General features: G+C 34.0%; 1 protein-coding gene across 1 annotated transcript in view; it reads left to right on the top strand.

The window, feature by feature from the left end:
* Positions 1-20502, top strand: part of PAWR (pro-apoptotic WT1 regulator) — a 106056-nt gene extending 85554 nt beyond the window's left edge. Inside the window, exons 6-8 of the mRNA XM_036865170.1 lie at positions 11513-11660; positions 13271-13375; positions 15552-20502. Coding sequence (XP_036721065.1) covers positions 11513-11660; positions 13271-13375; positions 15552-15638 — 340 coding nt within the window. The 3' untranslated portion in view covers positions 15639-20502. The remainder of the gene's footprint in view (positions 1-11512; positions 11661-13270; positions 13376-15551) is intronic.
* Positions 20503-21373: the final 871 nt, after the last annotated feature.

Below are 21373 nucleotides of genomic sequence, written 5' to 3'. Positions count from 1 at the left end.
AGTTAATAAAACAATCTTTTATTCTGGGTATTTTGTGCTGTACATATCCAGCCCTCAAAAATATGTTAAAAACATTTCTGTTTTTAAAATAAACAGAGCTAAATTTGGTAATAAGATCAAGTTAAAACATAACACAGTTATTCACAATTAGGACAGTGTTCTTTACAGACCTAATACCTAATGGGGATAAATCACTGATTATGTTTTTCAGTAATAATTATTCCTTGTTTTGAGTTTGTATGATATTATCACTTGTGTATTGACAGGCCTAATATGAAGGATTTTTAAAATTGTTAATAGGTTAAACTTTCTGAAATGCTGTTTTAAGCTTGTACATCAAGCAAATACAAACATATTAAGGGATATCCACATTTTTAGGTTTTCGTTTGTAGTTGTCAGCGTTGTGGTTTCTACTTGAATAATCTGTGGTTGATGCAGATAAGTGGACTTCTTTTTAAGTGAAAAGAGGTCCTTTAAAATGATTCTAATGCTCTTTTATAACATGATAGATAATGGCTTTGGTGATACCTTACCCTCTTGATTTTCTTCCTACCACTTTGCCAGTATTTCCCAGTTTTTATTTGTAGTTCTTCCTTTCCTGTACTTACTCTTTATGTGTTGGTGTTACTCAGCTCTTTGTCTTAGACTTTATTCTCTTTTTGTTCTGTGTATTTGTTCTAGAAATTTCTTTCACTCTGGTGACTTTGGTTACTGTATATACCTATGTTGATGATTCTAAATCATTAGCTCTATACCTATATAACCAACAACTTTCAAATGTCTACTTTTAGATATCTTAGAAGCATCTTAAACTCAGCATGTTCAAAAGTAAACTTGTGAAACTTAGTGGATTTCAGTAGTTGGTATCAAAATCCATTCTTGCTCAAGTCAGAAATCTGGACATTGCTTTTGACTCTTTCTTTCTTCCTTCCTTCCTTCCTTCCTTCCTCCCTCCTTCCTTTCTTCCTTTCCTTTCCTTCCCTTTTCCTTTTCCTTCCCTCCCCTCCCCTCCCCTCTCCTCCCCTTTCTTCACTACCTCACTTAAATTCAGTCATTGTAGCTCCAGTGCCAACCCACCAATCTAAGACACCATCATCTCTTTTTCTAAAAAGAAAAATAAATAAATAAATAAATTTTGGGCAGTGTTGGGTTTTTGTTGCTGCGTGTGGGCTTTGTGTATTTGTGGCGAGCAGGGGCTACTCTTCATTGTGGTGCACGGGCTTCTCATTGTGGTGACTTCTCTTGTTGCGGAGCACAGGCTCTAAGTGTTTGGGCTTCAGTAGTTGTGGTGCACGGGCTTAGTTGCTCCGCGGCATGTGGGATCTTCCCAGACCAAGGATTGAACCCATGTTCCCTGCATTGGCAGGCAGATTCTCAACCACTGCGCCACCGGGGAAGTCCAGGGACACCATCGTCTCTTACGTAGATGATTACAATACCCTTCAAACTGGTCTCGCTGCCTTCAGTTTTGCTCATTTCCAGTGCATTTTATTAAAATGATTCTGTCACTTTCCCTGCTTTAATGACTTCCTATTACCTTTAAATGAGTCTAAACTGGTCTCCATGGCAGGGTGATACACAAGATAATGTTAGGATGCAGGAGGAAAATGTTAGATCTTCTGTTTATATTTACCTTTTAATCTAAAAGACAGTAAGACATTTACAGTCATCCCTTGATATTCACGGAGGGGGGATTGGGTCCCGACCCTGAGGATACCAAAATCTGTGGATGCTCAAGTCCCTTATATAAAATGGTGTATTTGTATATAATCTATTCACATCCTCCTGTATACTTAAATTATCTCTAGAGTGCTTATAGTACCTAATACAATGTGAGTGCTATATAAATATAAGTTTGGCTTTTTGGAAATTTCTAGCATTTTTTCCCCCCTGAATATTTTCGATGTGGGTTGGTTCAGTCTGGATGTGGAACCCACAGATTCGTAGGGCCCACTGTATACTTAATAGCTAGCACTGTGTACTTGTTATTTACTCCCTTGTTCTATGTATCAGATGATTATTTAGTATTTGAGGTACCCTGAGGAAAGTGTGCTTTGTTCACTTTCTAAATGTTGCACAGTAGTGCAATTTGAATGGTTAGATGGATTTATGAATTATTATGTTGTTTAACTAATACAAAATGGATAGGTCGGGGGGGAATTTAAGGAGAATATAAAAACATGTATATAAACGCAAAGGTGATCATGTGGTTGTTCAGTTGGCAAGATACATAAAATCAGATCTGTTCTTATAAATTAGAAAAAAATTTTGATGCTTGCTTTGGAGTTTTAAGTGAAAATTTAAAAAACTTTAAATTCTTACTGTGAGGCATCTCTTTCTGCTGTTACAGACATTAAAAATCAAATATGCAAGCTCATTTTAGAACTACACCTTCAAATCTCTATATATCACAAAGAGTTAAAATAAGTTCCTCAGAAGTAAAGCATATTCAAATTATACTTTCATTAAAAATATTATAGTCAATTTTTGTGAAAACAAAAAAATTTGTACCATAAATAATTAAAATGTATATTTAGGGACTTCCCTGGTGGCACAGTGGTTAAGAATCCTCCTGCCAACGCAGGGAACACAGGTTTCATCCCTGGTCTGGGAAGATCCCACATGCCATGGAGCAACTAAGCCCATGTGCCACAGCTACTGAGCCTGCCCTCTAGAGCCCGCGAGCCACAACTCCTGAGCCTGTGCACCACAACTACTGAAGCCTGCCCGCCTAGAGCCCGTGCTCCACAACAAGAGAAGCCACTGCAGTGAGAAGCCCGCGCACCGCAACGAAGAGTAGCCCCCATTCGCCGCAACTAGAGAAAGCCTGCGCGTAGCAACAAAGACCCAACGCAGCCAAAAAAAAAAAAAGATGTACATTTAAAATTCTGTTCACCCCTTTATGTTATATTTTTTGTGATACAGATAATATTTTAACAATATCATATTGTAAATCATATTATTTGATTTACATATATGTTTGTATAATAAAGTATATATGAATATGTAATATTTAATATATAACCAAATATAATGATATTGTAAATCGATTATAAAGATAGTAGATAAATATACATACCAATGTGTATGTAATGGATAAATTTGGAGACCATTAGTTGAAATTCTTCAAAAAATAGCTTTCAGGTCTCCTGCTTGCTTTTCCAGTGTCATATCTTATCACCCCTATATTTACCTTTCATGCTTTAGCCATATTGGATTTTTCTGTTTCTCAAAGGGCCGCGTACTCTTTGTTTCTAGATATTTACACATTCTTATTCCTCTTTTAAGTCTGAGTTTAAACATTCTTTAGCATAATGCTGCTCAAAAGTGTGGTCCTTGAACTGTTTGTAAGTAATCCATGACAAGGTAAGAATAAAACTTAAGAGTAAATATTTAGAAGCCTGAATTGCATTTTAACATTGTCATCATCACGCCTAAGTGCATGATAAGCGGAATCCTTTCAGAACAGGATATCAACTAGTTCAGGTGCTGTGGTACGTACGTGATTTTTTTCAATTTAAGTATTTAGAGCAAAATTGAGGGAAAGGTAGAGAGATTTCCCATATAAACCTGTCCCCACACATGGATAGCCTCCCCATTATCAACATTCCTCAACAGGGAGGCACATTTGTTACAATTGATAAACTTACACTGACACATCATAACCACCCAAAGTCCATAGTTTACATTATGATTCACTCTTGGTGTTGTACATTCTGTGAGTTTGGACAAATGTATAATGACATGTATCCATCACTATGGTATCATTTTACTCTCTGATCTTTTTATTCTCTCCATAGTTTTGCCTTTTCCACAGTGTCATATAACTGAAACCATACAGTATATAGCCTTCTCAGATTGGCTTCTTTCACTTAGTAATATGCATTTAAGTTTCCTCCATATCATTTCATGGCTTGATAGCTTATTTCTTTTTAGTGCTGAATAATATTCCATTTTCTGTAGTTTGTCTGTTCACCTTGAAAGGACATCATGGTTGCTCCCAAGTTTTGGCAATTATGAATAAAGCTGCTATAAACACCCATGTGCAGGTTTTTGGGTAGACATATGTTTTCAGCTCCTTTAGGTCAATACCAAGGAGCATGATTGGTGGTAAGAGTATATTTAGTTTTATAAGAAACCACGAAACTGTTGCCGAAGTGACTGTACCATTTTACATTCCCACCAGCAGTGAATAAGGGTTCATGTTACTCCACACCTTCACCAGCATTGATCCTGATTTTAGCCATTTTAATATGTGTACAGTGGTATCTCATTTTAGTTTGCATTTCCCTGATGATATATGATATGGAGCATCTTCTCATATGCTTATTTGCCATCTGTATACCTTCTTTGCTGAGGTGTCTATTAAGTTCTTTGGCCTATTTTTCAATCGGGTGGTTTGTTATTGTTGAGTTGTAGAATTCTTTGTATATTTTGGATAACAGTTCTTTATCAGATATGTCTTTTGTAAATATTTTCTCCCAGGCTGGCTTGTCTTCTTGTTCTCTTAACATTGTCTTTCACAGAGCAGAATTTTTTTTTTTCTTGTAGTCTACTGTCATCCATTTATTTTTCTAAAATTACCTTTTTTTTTAAGAAATTTCATGTAATGTCTGGAACATTTATATTAACATATTTCCATACAAATAACCCAATGAAAGTTTAGTATTAGTTGTTTTGTTTGCTTGTTTGTTTTTTTATACTGCAGGTTCTTATTAGTCATCAATTTTACACACATCATTGTATACATGTCAATCCCAATCGCCCAATTCAGCACACCACCATCCCCACCCCACCGCGGTTTTCCCCCCTTGGTGTCCATACATTTGTTCTCTACATCTGTGTCTCAACTTCTGCCCTGCAAACTGGCTCATCTGTACCATTTTTCTAGGTTCCACATACATGTGTTAATATACGATATTTGTTTTTCTCTTTCTGACTTACTTCACTCCACAGAGCAGAAATTTTTGATTTTAATGAAGTCCAGCTATCAGTTTCTTTCATGGATTGTGCCTTTGGTGTTTTATCTAAGAAGTCATCAGCATATCCATGGTCTTCTACATTTTCTCCTATGTTAGTTATCTTCTAGGAAATTTTGTAGTTTTGTATTTTTCATTTAGGTCCGTGATCCATGTTGAAGTAACTTTTGTGAAGGGTATAAGGTCTTTGTCTTATTTTTCATTTTTTGCACACGGATGTCCAGTTGTTCCAGCATCATTTGTTGAAAAGTCTGTTTTGTTCCATTGTATTGCCTTTGCTCCTTTGTCAAAGATGACTTGTGGGTTATTTATGTGAGTCTCTTTCTGCTTCCATTGCTGTTCCATTGCTCTATTTGTCTCTTCTTTCACCAGTATTGCACTGCTTGATTACTGTAGCTTTATAGTAAATCTTGAAGTTGGGTAGCGTTAGCCCTCCAACATTGTTCATTAATATTGTGTTGGCTATTCTGGATCTTGCCTCTCCATGTAAACTTTAGAATTAGTTTGTCAATAGCCACAAAATAACTTGCTAAGATTTTGATTGGGCTTGCACTGAGCCAGTAGATCAGTGGGAAATCAAAGTTGGGAAGAAGTGACATCTTGCCAATATTGACTCTTCCTATCCATTAACAGGGATTATTTCTCTATTTAGTTCTTCTTTGGTATCTTTCATTCGAGTTTTGTTGTTTTCCTCACATAGATGTTGTACATATTTGGTTAGATTTATACTTAAGTATCTCATTTTGGAGAGAGCTAATGTAAATGTATTGTGTTTTTAATTTCAAATTCCACTTGTTCAATGCTAGCGTGTAGGAAAGAGATTGACTTTTGTATGTTAACCTTGTATCTTGCAACCTTGCTATAATTGCTTATTAGTTCCAGGAATTTTTTGGTGTGGATTCTTTCACATTTTCTCCATCTTATCATTTGTGAATAAAGACAGTTTTATTTCTTCCTTCCCAGTCTGTATAACTTTTATTTCCTTTTCTTGTCTTATTGCATTACCTAGGACTTCCAGTAAGATGTTGAAAAGGAATGGTGGGGGGGGGGACATTCTTGGCTTGTTCCTGATCTTAGCAGGAAAGCTTTTGAGTGTCTTACCATTTCGTATGATGTAGGTTTTTTGTAGGTATTCTTTATCAAGTCAAGGAAGTTCCCATCTGTGCTTAGTTTGTCCAGTTTTTATCATGAATAGATGTTAGATTTTATCAAATTCTTTTTCTGAATTTATGTGTGATCATGTGATTTTCTTTAGCCTGTTACTGTGATAGATTACATTAATTGATTTTTTTTTTAACTGATGAACCAGCCTTCAATAAATCCCACTTGATTTTGGTGTATAATTCTTTTTATACATTCTCGAATTTGATTTGCAAATATTTTGTTGGGGATTTTTGCATCAATGTTCATGAGACATCTTAGCGTTTAGTTTTCTTTTCTTGCGATATCTTTGGTTTTGGTATTAGGGTAATGCTGGCGTCATAAAATGAGTTAGGAAATATTCCCTCTGCTTTTATCTTCTGGAAGAGATTTTAGAGAATGTGTATAATTTCTTCCTTTAATGTTTGGTGGGATTCACTAGGGAATCCATCTGAGCCTCGTGCTTTCTTTCTGTCTTGCAAGGTTATTAATTACTGATTCAATTTCTTTAGTACATACAGGCCTATTCAGATGTTTGTTTCTTCTCGTGTGAGTTTTGGCAGATTGTATCTTTCAAGGAGTTGATCTGTTTCATCTAGGTTATCAAATTTGTGGTCAGAGTTGTTCACAGTATTCCTTTATTATCATTTTAATGTCCATGGTATCTTTAGTGATAGTCCCTCTTTCATTTCTGATGTTAGTTGTCTGTGTCCTCTCTTTTTCTTAGTTAGCTTGGCTAGAGGCCTATTGCTTATATTGGTATTTTCAAAGAAATAGCTTTTGGTTTCATTGATTATTCTGTATTGGTTTCCTGTTTTCAATTTCATTGATTTCTGCTCTGGTTCTTGTTATTCTTTTATTCTGCTTACTTTGGATTTAATTTGCTCTTTCTTTTCTAGTTTCCTAAGGTAGAAACTTAGATTATTCATTTTAGATCTATCTTCTTGTCTAATACATGCGTTCATTGCTATAAATTTCCCTCTAAGCACTGCTTTTACTGCATTCCACAAGTTATAAGTTGTGGGTTCATTTTCGTTTTGTTCAAAATATTTTAAAATTTCTCTTGAGATTTCTTCTTTGACCTATGTGTTATTTAGAAGTGCACTGTTTAATCTGCATGTTATTTTGGGGCTTTCCAGTTATCTTTCTGTTACTGGTTCTAGTCTAGTTCTGTTGCGGTCTAAGAGCAGACATTATACGATTTCTGTTCTTTTAAATTTGTGAAAGTGTGTTTTTTGGCTCAGAATATGGTTTATCTTGGTTAGTATACCATGCAAGCTAGAGAAGAATGTGTATTCTGCTCTACCTGTGTTATTTTTATGTTAGTCATTTGTAACCCAAAATGTGTAAGAATTGAAGAAGGATTTATTTACCTTAAAAATCATGTGTTAAATTTAATCAGGCATATTCTTTTCCCATAAGTAAAATAATTAAAAAGTAAATATATAATAGTTAAATCAAAATAAAACAAATAAAAACTAAAAATCTTTTTTATTCTTTTCAATTTCTGCTTTTGTTAGTATTATCTAAATCTAGGAAGTAAAATTTATATTCTTTATTTTCAATCTTAATTTACTTATGATAAAGGAAGCTTTCCTAGATTTTTTTTTAAATAAAAAAAGATACATCTTTTCTGAATGTGACAGTAATACTAAACCAAATGATGATGATGGAAGTAATTTCAAAGAGGTACAGACCAAAAGAGTTTGTACTAGTTTTGTTGGGAAGTATCCTCCCTCCTATATTGAGTTTAATTTTTAACCATTATTGATGGGAAGTGCTAGAACCACAGTGGGTTATTTGCAGTGATGTACTGGCTGCTAAAACAATAAAACCATCAAAATTTAAGTGGCATTTATATGCATGACATAATTATATTCACAACCACAAATGCCTTATTTGAAAGAAGAACTATTACAGTTAAGAAGCTGACAGAAGCAGATCTTCAGGATTTCATATGTATTCAGGATTTCATTAGTATTCTGTGAGTTTCTTTTACAGTCTGACTTCAGGTTGCTAACATTAAAAAACTACACACAAGTGACAAGACAAAGATGTTTGCTGGAAGGTGTTGGGGGAATCTGTAGCAAAGAAAGTAGTTCATGTAACACTTCCCAACAACACCCATAGCCAGTGCCAAAGACTGGCACTATTTTTTATACAAATGGAATTAATAAACATACATAAGAATAAGTATGTGATTTTCAACCACATTCATATTACGCAGTTTTAAAACTATCTAACCTTTTACAATGACTAAATCCTTACTTGAAACTGTAGAATTGGTGAAGGATGTATGCCATTTAAGTATTAGTTCAGAGACTTACAAAACAATTTTACTGGTGGTATTTATGTGTGGGGAGCAGAGACCTACTTACTGTGTATGTTGTAACAGTAATTCCTTTGCTATCCTGATTTGTCTAAGAGTTGGTCTTCTGTATGACTAAAACTGTCCCTAAATACACCAAGCTATGGGTGTTATGATCAACACATTGATTTTGCTAACATGACAGTAATGTGAAGGAAGAATTTATTTTTCAGCTTCCTTGCTGACAAACACAGCTTGCTCTGAAGTATATAAAACTTTGAAGAGTTAACAAGTCAACAAATGTGGTTTGGTGTTTTGCTTTGCTTTGCAGGAGTATGTTCTGATTATTATATAGACAGTGACAGGGAAAAAATGTTGGAACTTGTGCCAGAGTGTAAATCAACGTCCTGCTTGTTTCATTGTGAAAGTCTTGTTATGTCGGCTGAACTAAATAGTGTACTTGGTATATCAACTAAATTAACAGCTCACTAAAAGTGTGAATTACTTAAACACTAATACATTAAATTTGAGGTTTTAAAAAAACTAAATGATAGTTTGGAAGCTGAGCCAATCAACTGTTACCATATGCTGAGGTATACAATAATTTTTAAAGGGAAATTTTCAGGCAAAGTATTTGACCTTTGGCATGAACACTTCATGTTTTTACAAGATAAAAAATCAGGTTTTGTAAATCAACTATACTTCAATTTTTAAAAAAAGAAACTAGTTTGGTCCCCAGCTTTTAAAATATGTGAATTAAGTTTACTTGTCTGATAGCATCATTCTTTTTAAAAAAAATGATCTTAATTAGCCTTTCGTGCAAGAAAGAAATATCATATGTTCTCAGTGTTACATAAGGTCAAAGGACAAAAATGAAAGTTAGAAATTTGGGGGAAAAGATTCTTCAAATTGTTATGATGGGTTCCACAATTTATCAGTAAGTAGGTGATGATTTTAGTATTGCACTGTTGCAAAATGTTATAATCATATACCTTACAAATTTGATAAGACACTTTGAATTTTATTTTCCATCAAAAGAAAACCCATGCATAGGAAATTAATAGATCAAGAATCTATTATTTTTCATCAAAAGTTATTTTAGATTTAACTATACTTTTGATGGATAAATTATTGGAACTGGCTACCAATAAAGAATTGAGGACAAATTTTGAAAAGTGTCATTTTCTGCATATTGGGTAAAAGTTAAAACTGAATATCCTGAGCTTGCTAAAATTGCTTTAAAGTCTCTTCCCCTGTTCTGGTCAATATACATCTGTGAAACTAATTTCTCTGTTGTGAGTGCTACTAAAACAAATCATAGAGGTAGTTTAGATATACCTTACCCCTTGTGGTCAGCATAGTCATCAGTCCAACCTGGATTAGGTAAGTTAGCAAGAATGATGCCAGCCTCCAAAAGAGCCCCCAGGAAGCTCTACCTCCTGGTATTTTCACCTTGTGTAATCCCCTTCCACATTCAACATGGGGTTGATGTGATAGTATGTCACTTCTGAGTCTAGGTCATAACAGAGACTGCAGTGTCTGTCTTGGTTGTTGTGTCACTTTCTTTCTGGAAGCCAGCTGCCTTGCTGTGAACAGCCCAGTAGAGAGGCCCTCATACGGAGGAATTGAGGCTTTTGGCCAACAGCCAGTGAGAAGCTGAGGCCTTTTGCCATCAGCTCTGTAAGTGAGGCAAATTCTCCAGTCCAGACAGGCCTTCAGATGACTGTAGCCCTGACCAACATCTTGACTAAAACCTCATAAGAGACCCTGAATCATGAACACCCAGCTAATCTGCTTCCAGATTCCTGACCAACAGAAATTGTCAGATAATAACTGTGTTTGTTTTAAGCCACTAAGTTTTGGCATATGTTTTTATTCAGTAATAGATAACTAATGCAAAAGCAAGAAGCAAGCTTATTTGTTATATTAAAAACTTTAAATATTGACATATATGCTATTAGTTCAGAGTGTGTGAATTGGTGTTTAATATGAAGAATGGCTATTTCAGTGATAACTTTTGGTTAAATAAGAATTATGAAATGACAAAAGTTGCTAGTGCGATAGCTGTTTTCTATAATTGCCTATATGCATACTTCCAATGAAAATTATGCAGTTTTATGTAATTCTTTTCTTTTTTTGTTTATCCTATTTTTGAAATATAATTTTATGGGTCTGAATCTAATAAAACATTTAGGCTTGTATTTTGTATGGCCTTTTTTACTTTTATTTTTCCAGTTCATTTTTGTTTGATCTTACAAAAGTATTGGTCCATGGGGACTTCCCTGGTGGTGCAGTGGTTAAGAATCCGCCTGCTAATGCAGGGGACATGGGTTTGAGCCCTGGTCTGGGAAGATCCCACATGCCGCAGAACAACTACTGTGTGCCACAACTACTGAGCCTGTGCTCTAGAGCCCGCGAGCCACAACTACTGAGCCCGCGTGCTGCAGTTACTGAAGCCTGTGTGCCTAGAGCCTGTGCTCCGCCACAAGAGAAGCCACCTCAATGAGAAGCCCGTGCACCACAATGAAGAGTAGCCCCTGCTCGACGCAACTAGAGAAAGCCTGTGTGCAGCAGTGAAGACCCAACGCAGCCAAAAAAAAAAAAAAGTGTTGGTCCATGATGTAATGGAATTTAAAAATAAAAGGAGAAAGAAAGTGGTTCTTCACTAGAGATAGGCTACATTAGGTCCCCTGTCATAGTTCTCGGAGTACCTTACACTTACCTTATTGTGATGGTTGTCTTGCTTTATTGTCATTGGTTATATTCCTGTTACACTGAAAGCTCTATGAAAGTCTGAGTCCGTGTTTGCACGTCTGTGTTTCCTGTTCCATCTTCAGTACTCATAACAGTGTCTGGTGCTTAGCGGCTACTCAGTAGATACTGGTCAAAAGAATTAATTAAAAAAAATTTTTTTTATTGTGTTGGAATAATGATTAACTTCCATAATTATAAATAAGTTGGCTGTTATAACCATGTGTCCTCAGGGGAATGATAATTGTTTAGGGTGAATAGAAAATACTCTTGGCACTCTTCTTGCTGAATATTAGGTATCTTTAAAAATTTTGTATCTTTTTTATTTCCATAGCACAACCACTGCCTCTGAAGAAGATGTCTCAAGTAGATTTCCCCGAACAGATAGAAGTGGGTTCGGCAGGTATAACAGGGATGCAAATGCTTCTGGTAATTTGGTCTCAAGTAGCACATTGGAAAAGAAAATTGAAGATCTTGAAAAGGTATGAATTACAAATTATTTAAGATTTATGAAATTAATATACCATTGGGATTCCTTTTTCACTTTCATAGCAGCAGAGAGAGAAAAATTGAAATGTGTAAGGAAGAGACAGTGTCGAAAAAGGGAAAAGAATAAGGGGCACTAATGGAAGATACCATTAGTGTTAATTGGTACTTCCATTAGTAGTCAAATAAAAGCTTTGAATCACTCTTAATTATATATTTTCTAGATGCATAGTGGCTAAGCATTTTCTGATTTCCTTAATACTTTTCTATCCAGTTCTGTTGATGTTAAAACTTTTAGAAATGGAGCCAGCTCTTGAATTGGTTAATATTTAATGGATACTCTCATTTTGCCAAGTGTTATCTTTAATATATTGAAAACAATCTTTGCCTTTGAAATGGTTAGAAGTCTCTGTTAGCAGTATGTACTACTGTGTGTTTATTATATTATCTGTACAGATTGTAGACTTTCTTCTGGGTTGTGAGTTAGAGCCTAGAGCCACTGTGGTGTTTGAAACAATTTTAAGGATAAACCTGTTTAGGGGTATCTTTGAGAACATCTCAAATGAATATTGGCATTAATTTATTAACCATGGGGTCTCAACTTTGTTCTGTAAACATTCAATCCCTAAAATTGATAACGGTGCTGAATTACTTTCTGATTGTTGAAAGTGTGTTTTATTTTGCTGAACTGAAACTATTCCTTGTGATACAAAAACTGTTTTAGGTAGAGATTGAATTTTAAAAATTCCTTTTATAATATTATGATTGTTTTTAGTTCACATTTGAACTTTAACCCTAGTTTCTGTGAGTTTAAATTAAAAACTTTAAGGAATACGTAGTATAGTTTTCAAGGGGGTTCTTCAGAAGGGCTTTTGAAGCTCCACAGAGTTTGGATTGAGTCCCTAGTAGTTAGTCGGCAGCAGCTGGTGAGTGAGGCCGCCTGGCTGCTTTCCTCTGAGGGTGAGTAAGAAAGAAGCCAAATTCTATGTGAGACCTTTTCAGCTCTGCTTCACGTTTGCCCCCAGGGTGGCTGACCCAGCATAAAGTCCTGGCTTCTGAATAAGATTTCTTTGGAAAAGGTGTTGCATTGTTTAAAAAAAAAGGAAAGTTTAAAAACCAGTAATCTTTTTCAGTTCCTTCATTTTATCCATTGTCAGTTAACTGGCAGAGCCAAAAGTAAAATGGAGGATCATTATTTTTCTGTTTAGAGTTTTCCATAGAGCCATCTCCTTTTCTTCAACTTTGTATTTTTTATTAAAATTTTGAATTTCCTTCAACAGGGTATTAGTCGTTAAATGTTAAGATATTTTGTTACTAACGGTGGTGATCAACTAAAGAGCTAAAGTCATTGAGTATTGGTATTTGTTAAAAACTTGGTAAACATAGATTTAATCAGAAGTATATTTTACAACTCCTGTATTCCTCTCATTCTCTGGTTCTTTTCTGGGATGGGTTCCTCCTTCCCTTACCAAGTGACTTAAGAAATTCATTGGAAATCTTCATGTATCTAAGGTACTTCACCAGACTTAGCAGATGTATGTATGCTATCTAAGATTATAAACAACTTGTTACTTCCCAATTAATACTTTGTAATTATATCTACCAGGAAGTGGTAAGAGAAAGGCAAGAAAACTTAAGACTTGTGAGACTAATGCAAGATAAAGAGGAAATGATTGGAAAACTCAAAGAAGAAATTGATTTGTTAAATCGAGTGAGTATTCACATATTTCAGTTTAATGATTTCCTTTTTTTTCTGTCAACTGGATGAAAATACATAAATATGAAGAAATTATTTAATTTTATTAAATAATAATATGAACTAAATAGTTCATTCTCTTGTTAATGCGATAGTAATTTGTGGTAGCCAGAGCCGTCATTTTATTCCATAAACTGATTTCCTCTGGCCAGTTACCAGTCAGTTGTATTTACTTAATATTGTTCTTTTGGGGATGGACCAGTGAATGGATTTGTTCTGTGTTTAGTTAGAGTCTGGAGGTAAGAGGCAGCTTGGTCAGCGCCACACATAAAATGGTACTGGTACAGAGTTGCCCCAATGAAGAACTAAAATTGCTACTGTCTTGCCGTAAGAAACTCCATATGTCCTTATCTTTGTGGTATTTTCACCACTTTTTTTTCTCCAGTTATACGTATGCATCCCCAGCTTTAGGTTTAGCCTAAACCTAAGGTCTCTCTCTTTTTTTTTTTTCCTCTTTCAGCCCTAGAATTTACTCCCTGCTTAAGAAGCAGGTATTACTTAGGTAATGGTAATGAGGAGAGATTTCATAGTTTCCCTTTTTCGAAGGCTTTACATAAGATGGAGGAAAGAAATAAATTTGCTTCAGGGAAAAACGGAACAAATTCCTAATCCAATCTTAACTCTAATTCTAAAAGAAGAGAAAATAGAAAGCTTCATTATGTGCAGACTCATTCTAATACAGCTCTGCAGCATTAACTGCAGGGTGTGGATGAGGACACTGAAACTCAGAGTTTAACTTGCTCAAGGTCATATGTAGTAATCACATAGTTATCTGCTGAGCCAGTATTTGACCCTCAGGTATTCAGTAGTTTTAATTCTAAGTAAGCTCTTCTATTCTTATAGACTGCCTTTCGTCTTGGTTTGGAACACGGGCATTCCTCTTTTGGTTCTAGAATAATTTAATAAAATCTGCAAATATTTTTATGTCTATGATGTATTCGCACTGTCTTAGGCAGTGTGTTCATTAAAAAGAATAATAAAACACCTGCCCTTACAGAGTTTATAATCTAGTAATGATATGTGAATGTATTTTATTATTTAATTCTAAATCTTAGGTAGGTCTCAGTTGTAGTGATATTAGGAATCCCGTATCTTTATTATCGTTAGTTTCAACAAATTAGTTTCCTAATATTCATTTAGTTTGTAAGTAAATACAAATTCTGTGTGTGTACATTTAAAAATCATTTACCTAATTGTTCAAAGACAGTATACTAAATGTATCAGAATTTTGCTATCCAGTAGTACACTTAGAATTCAAATTGATTTCTCCAAGTTTAGTATTTTGAATTGCAAGGGTAAATCTGTAAGTGTCTGTTTTTCCAACCATCAGTAAATAGTCTGCCTTGAAATAGTTTTTCTTCAAACTAAAACTTATAGTGGATTGTCTTTGTATTTACCAACTGGTTGTATATATGATACTAAGATTAATATAGGGAACATAGAGCTAGAATCGGGTAACTTTAAAGCACCTAGTTTAGTGGCTTTCGCATTTTTTTAAGCTCGAAACCCTTCCCTTAAACAAAATGTCATAGAGAAGCCTAACGTAAATTGAACCAGATCAACTCTGTAAGCCCCAGACCTCCTTTTCTGTATACCTCAGTTCTATCACCTCCCCAAATTCTCCCCCTGCAACATGCATACTTGTCAAAGATCACCAAGGTGGTAGGGGTACATCTAGAACTTGTACCTGGATCTTTTTGATGCCTAATTTGACACAAGGTTGCAATCCAAGGCCCCAAACCTCATGTTGACTGCATATGTATTTAGCCCTCAATTTGGGGAAGGAGGGATTTGTTTTTAACTAAAAACGTAAGTTATTTATAGTGATTAAAAATTGGAAGATTCACAATAAAGAATTCTGATTTCTGGCTTCTCTTTAAAAACTGAAAGATCTGGCAAGAGCTGGCCTGCATTATCATGATACCAATGAGGACTCTAGCAGTGGATGCTGCCTTTAGGTGGGGCATATTCCTTCCAAAGTTGTTTTCAGAACTAGCCCTCGTTTGCAAACTAATTGCTTGTATGAATTATCTTTGAATGTATATTTTTGAAATTTTTTTTTTTATCACCTTCAGAATACTTTTAAGTGTTGTAAGAACTTACGTATTATTTTCCTTTTTGTTTCCTTAAGGACCTAGATGACATAGAAGATGAAAATGAACAACTAAAGCAGGAGAATAAAACTCTTTTGAAAGTTGTTGGGCAGCTAACAAGGTAGAAGATTCAAAGCTCAGTGTGGAAAAATATTTTAAAACTACTGATTGAATGTTATGGTTAGCGCTAGGACAGTATTCCTATGCTGTAATACATTAAACTAACTAAGTATGTATATTTATTTCTAGAAAACAGTGGATGTTTATTTTCAAAATTTTTCATTATCAGTTTCAAAAAGTATCAACCTTTTATTTCACGAATAAGTAACATCTTTTAGTTATTAAACTGGTAGGTTATGCCTCTTTTGGTTTTGTGTGGTATTCAAATAATATATGGTTTAAAGTCACAGCCATCTGAATATATTTCATCTATGGTAGTGCATTTTCTCCCTAAAAGAATATACATAGTCTTTGTTTACATGAATTCAAATACTTTTTAGGGAGTTACCTGCAAATGCCTTATTACTGATGTGCGCAACCTTTTTTATGTTGATGATTTACTCATAAAGGTCTTTGTCTACTGTCATTTGTTCTCTGAACTTATTCTAAGCAATTTAGAGGAACATAGAGTCACACTCTTTTGTATAACAGTCATCTTTAAAAAGGAAAGCTATTATAAAAAGTCAGTTAATATCATATACTCGTTGGCTAAATATAAAATTTAAGAGAATACTTGAATTATGCTATAGTAAATTAAAATGTACTATTTTGTATTCAAATATTGAAATAAATTTACAATCACTTTGACTTCGGAAGAACATACAATTGTAATTTTAATGTAAAATTTCTTATGTAGGTACTACTTTTTTTTAAATTATTATTCCAAGGTTTATAAGTGAACATGGGGTATTTTAAAAGTTGTTCAAGCCTGGAGAGTGTGTACAATTTCAGTGTAGAAGGAAAAAAAAAATCCATAGTTTTAATTATCATATGCATTAAAATCAAAACCAAAATATTTATCCACATTTAAAACATTTGTACTTACTGTAACAAAACAGTATGTAAACAGAAATAGTACTGAAATACTTTGCTTAATTTCTAACTTGGAGGATAACACTGTGACACAGTTGTCCCCGTATGAGAGAATTATTCCCCTACCTCAAATGTAAGGGATTTTCTTCCTAACATTGGATTTTTAAAAACAATTATTTTGAAGAATTACACAAATTTTCTCTTTTATTAAATAACAGTAATGTTTAGAATTATTTTATATTACATTTTCATGTTGAGTAAGGAAACCTTCTCCTTTAAAATACATTAAGAAATATCTGTCTGAAGTTGAATCTCAAACAGTATACTGGTACCCTTTTATCCAATTAATGTACGTAAATGGCTTGAACATAGTAAAAACCCACTTTGGGTACCCTACTAACTTTTCCTTTTACGTGCTAAAGCCACTTCATTATTCACTGTTAGAAAAATAGGGAAGGTGAGACAATAGGGAAAAAAATGTAGAGTAAATGATAAATATCAATGTTGAATTCTAAAACTCTGCAATAACCTAGATTGTGCCCTCTTCCCTCCCCCACGCCCCCAATTCAGAAGTTTCAACCTTGACTAATCATCAGAATCATTTGGGTTGCTTAAAAAGAATTCCTGGGTTATAGCTTCTAGATAGGTTTAGGTTGAGACCCTGGATAGAATTTTTAAAGCTCAACATCTAATGATTCTGATCATAACTTAGATTTGGAAACAGCTACCCTTGCCTCTTTCCTCCTATATCTTCCATTGGAAACCCTGAAATTAACATAATTTTAGCTATTAGCATTTTTTCACCATTTAGTTTATTTAATAATTAACTTGGTCACTGGAGAAGTTCACATATGTCCATATATATATTTAGCAAAAAGTTCCATGTTAGATTATCAGACTTGATATAGTTGTAGAATTATTGCGTAAGGGCATCCTTTTTGAAGAATAGTCCCAGCATGGGAACAGTGATCTGCTGCCCACATGTCAGAGTGGTATGCCAGGCTCAGTCACCATCTTTGGCGGTGAAATCCTCATCTCCCTTTGTTTACCCTTAGGCGTATGGCAGAAATACCAGCGTTGCCTAGTTTCCCATCCATACTTTGGATGTTGTGAAAATGGTGTTAGTATCCAGCCTTAAAATGTATTAGTGTACTCGTTTTACAATAAGAGAAGTATTTTGAATTTTCTGTTTAATCCATTTGGAAGTAAAGGAATATTTCATTTCCCCCTTTAAAATTATACCAGGTATTAATGCTTTTAAAGACCAAGCTGTTTTAAAATTTTTCCTTTATTTCAGTTTATCAGGAGCATTTCCAACAATGATCTTTTACATAACGGTACCTAGTGCAAATGTGCAGGAGCCTGACAACTTAGGCAAAGCAGTTCATTTGCAGTCCTCCCTCCCATCCTTAAAATGTATATTTATATCACATATAGATTTTTACACTGAGTATTGAAAAATAAAGTAGGATCTGCTACAGTTTCCCTTTAAATTTTATAAAAAGCACTGAGATTTTAAAAAGGTTACTTAAATACATGTGCATGACCTTAAAAAACTTGGCTATTGTCAATAAAGTGCTAGTATTTGTGAAATTATTAGTCCCGTTCAGAAATCATATTTCTTATATCTCTTGGGAATTTGTGGCATAATAAAGCATATCCAAAGTTCTAATGTGTTTATGATATTATTTTCAAAGCAATAAGTTTATTATCTTTAAAATGAACGTGACTCTCCTCCTTTATTTCTGACATGCATTAACTTGGGAATTACTGTAGTAATATCTGTTTCATCTTTCTAGAATTGTTACTAATTTTATTGCACTATAGTTACCTTTAGAGAGGAAGAGGAAGGCTTTAGGGTGTATATTTCTAAGGGAATTTATTAAATATAGTAGATTAACATTGTAATACTTGCTCAAGTAGTTTATAACAGAAGGTTAAGTATCAGGAGCAGATATCTGAAACAATGTGTTTTTTAAAATAACTTTCTAATTGCAGTAGAAAGCAATGTATTCTTAAGGTAAAAAACCTACCTCAGTTACATGTGGTTTCTGTTGTCTGGAGTAATCTGGATTTTTTTTTTTTTTAATCTGGATTTTTATAATTAGAAATTAAAATGCAAATTTTTGAGTCCACTAATACTTTGTGGAAAATAATGCAAGTCAATGTGGTAGCACGTCCGTATGTTCAACACCAAAAGACAAAATAGGAAGGACCTTGGGTTTGATGATTAATCTGATGTCCTACACAGTATTCATATGTATAGTGATAGTTATCTTTCATCTTTTTTGTAGTTCTTTGATCTTGACTCAGTACCTAGTAAGTTCACGCAATGTTGGCACTTATTTAATAACTATTCATAATGTTGTTAATAACCTGTTATAAGATTAAGACATATATTTTCATCTTATAATACGAAAGACCAAACACACCAGCTTTTCACTGGGGGGAATATATTAAGTGAGAAGGAACTAGCATTCAGCAATCAGAACTTTAAAATAACATGTTAAAGTCAGTGGTAAATATTCTCTTATTATATCTAAACCATTCCTAATATGTAACAGTAAACTTGACTTCTTTTGCATTGGAACTATGCTCTCATAAATAAAGGACGTCCGATTGATTAGGATTGTAACTTGTACGACATATCTGAGAACTAGTGACACTTTCTTTTGTTGTTTCAATAAACTGAAAGCATAGTACTAATAAGACAAACATTTTGCTCATCAGGTCCATCAACAAAGGCACTTCCCCCCATCCTGTTAGGTTTTCTCATTGATGTATAGAAGTTGGTCGTTTCATTCTCAGTGTAGACTTGAATCATAGTCCAAGAAAACCTGAGCCCATGTTGTTTTTTTAGTTTACTTAGCTAGAATCTCACAGCATATTAAAGTCATATCCCCATCCCACCCCCCCAAAATAATTATATGTGAGAAAAATATGGTTGAGGGGGTTATGTTAAATTTTCATACTTATTCTTTCAGCAAGTATTTATTAGTCAACTGGGTATACAATTCTAGATATTACAGAAGTTTCAAAAAAATGGACATGGACCAGCCCTTCTGTCTAGCATTGTACAATCTGTATAGTGTGTGTCAATGCTATCTTAAGAGTGCTATCTTAAGTAGCATTAGCCAGTCTAATCTGAATAGTTCATTCAAAAGTATTCTTTTTGTATTTATTATCCAGCCATTGTATTTTAGGTCTGGTTAATAGGTACTGTTTAATTTGCTGCAGCATTTACTGAATGGTGGATGAAAGACCTGATGCATATTGGGAAGTATCTTACCATGTTTCTTTAAGATAATTATGTATTATGAAAAGAACGTTTTAAAGGCATTTGTAGCAGTGGTGAAGTAAAAAGAATTCAGTGTATGTCAGATACACCAAACTGTTAATGGTATTCAAATGTAATTTTAAGTTAGTTTTTCTATATGCATTATTGATTACTGGTTTGTTTTTAGGTATTTAAGTCTAATAAACAGTTCACATATTGGCAGTCACTTCGGTAATAATAGAATGTTAGTGATGACCACTTGATGGACATTTATTACATGCCTGTTTTGTTTTGTTTTGTTTCCCCCTCTGGATACCTAATAGATGTATATTACCTTTTTTTTTGGTGAACTTGTTTCTTGAAAGTTTTGACTATGCTATTCAGGGTTTTTATTATTATGCTTTTCTGCTAAATTTAAGTATCAGATGTCTGCTGTTACCAGTAAAGACCATATGAAAGCTAAAATTACTGTTTTGTTGAAAAATCAGCTAATTCAGGTAATCCAAATTTGTAGAGAAACATCTGGATCATTTATTGATCACATTAGTATTGTGTAGACAGCTTTCATAATTCCCATTGCGTAGGTTTTCACTGGGGTAGTCAACGTGCTATAGATTCACTTTTAATATGCTTTGCATGTAAAATAATAAATACTCAATAAAAAGTAAATTTTTGTTTAATTTTTAACACTGGTTAATTATTTTTTTCCTTCCTGTACTATCGGTGAAACCCGGTGAAACCATGAGTTTTATTTTCGAAGTTAAAGGACAATGTTAATATTCTAATTATGTGCCTCTTACTGAAACAGTATGCAGTACTTTAAAATCTTTATTAGTATATTATTGTAGAAGGAATTGTGTTTTAAAAAACAAAAATATAGTATTGATAAGATCCGAATACATTCGTGGTGGGGCTTTTTGAGTAAGTGTACATGTTCAACCTGACTGAAAATTTTAATTGTTTTTGTGTTTTGAAACTGCACAAATAATTTCTTAATCCAAAATTGGCTCTATCATCCACTAAATCTGATGGTGGTCAAAGAATTTCAGGTCCCTCATACTTAGAAAAGATAAGTAGAGGTCTGGGAATGTAAAAATGCAGTCTGTGTTTTTTTAGTAAATGGTTTACATAACCTCTTGCCTAATGTGTCATTCTTCATACACCTGCACAGGCTAATCAGTCTTCTTTACTTCTGGAACTCTAAATCTTCTCAGTAATGTCATACATGTCTAACAAGTGAACAAGCATCTTTCAGTCAGACTGTTTAGATAAAGTCTCAAGTCATTATGTAAGAATGTACTCCATTTGCAAGTTTATTGAAAAAATTTGCAAGGTCTCCGAGTCTCAACTGGAACTGGATCTCTTTATCTTAGACTTCATCAAATCCCTATTTTTTTTTTTTTCTTCTAGATTCACTTCGTGCATGCACACAATTCTGTGAGTAGCTATAAACTACCCATATGATTTTTTAATCTCATGCCTCTAGTTTTCTCTTTTTACCTCTACAAGAGGTTACATTTTACTCTTGGTCAGCTTCTTGGAAAGAATTAT

The sequence above is a fragment of the Balaenoptera musculus genome, chromosome 10 (assembly GCF_009873245.2).
Source record: "Balaenoptera musculus isolate JJ_BM4_2016_0621 chromosome 10, mBalMus1.pri.v3, whole genome shotgun sequence".
Lineage (NCBI taxonomy): Eukaryota > Metazoa > Chordata > Mammalia > Artiodactyla > Balaenopteridae > Balaenoptera > Balaenoptera musculus.
The sequence above is the reverse complement of the archived record's forward strand: the minus strand, read 5'-3'. Positions and strand labels throughout refer to the sequence as shown.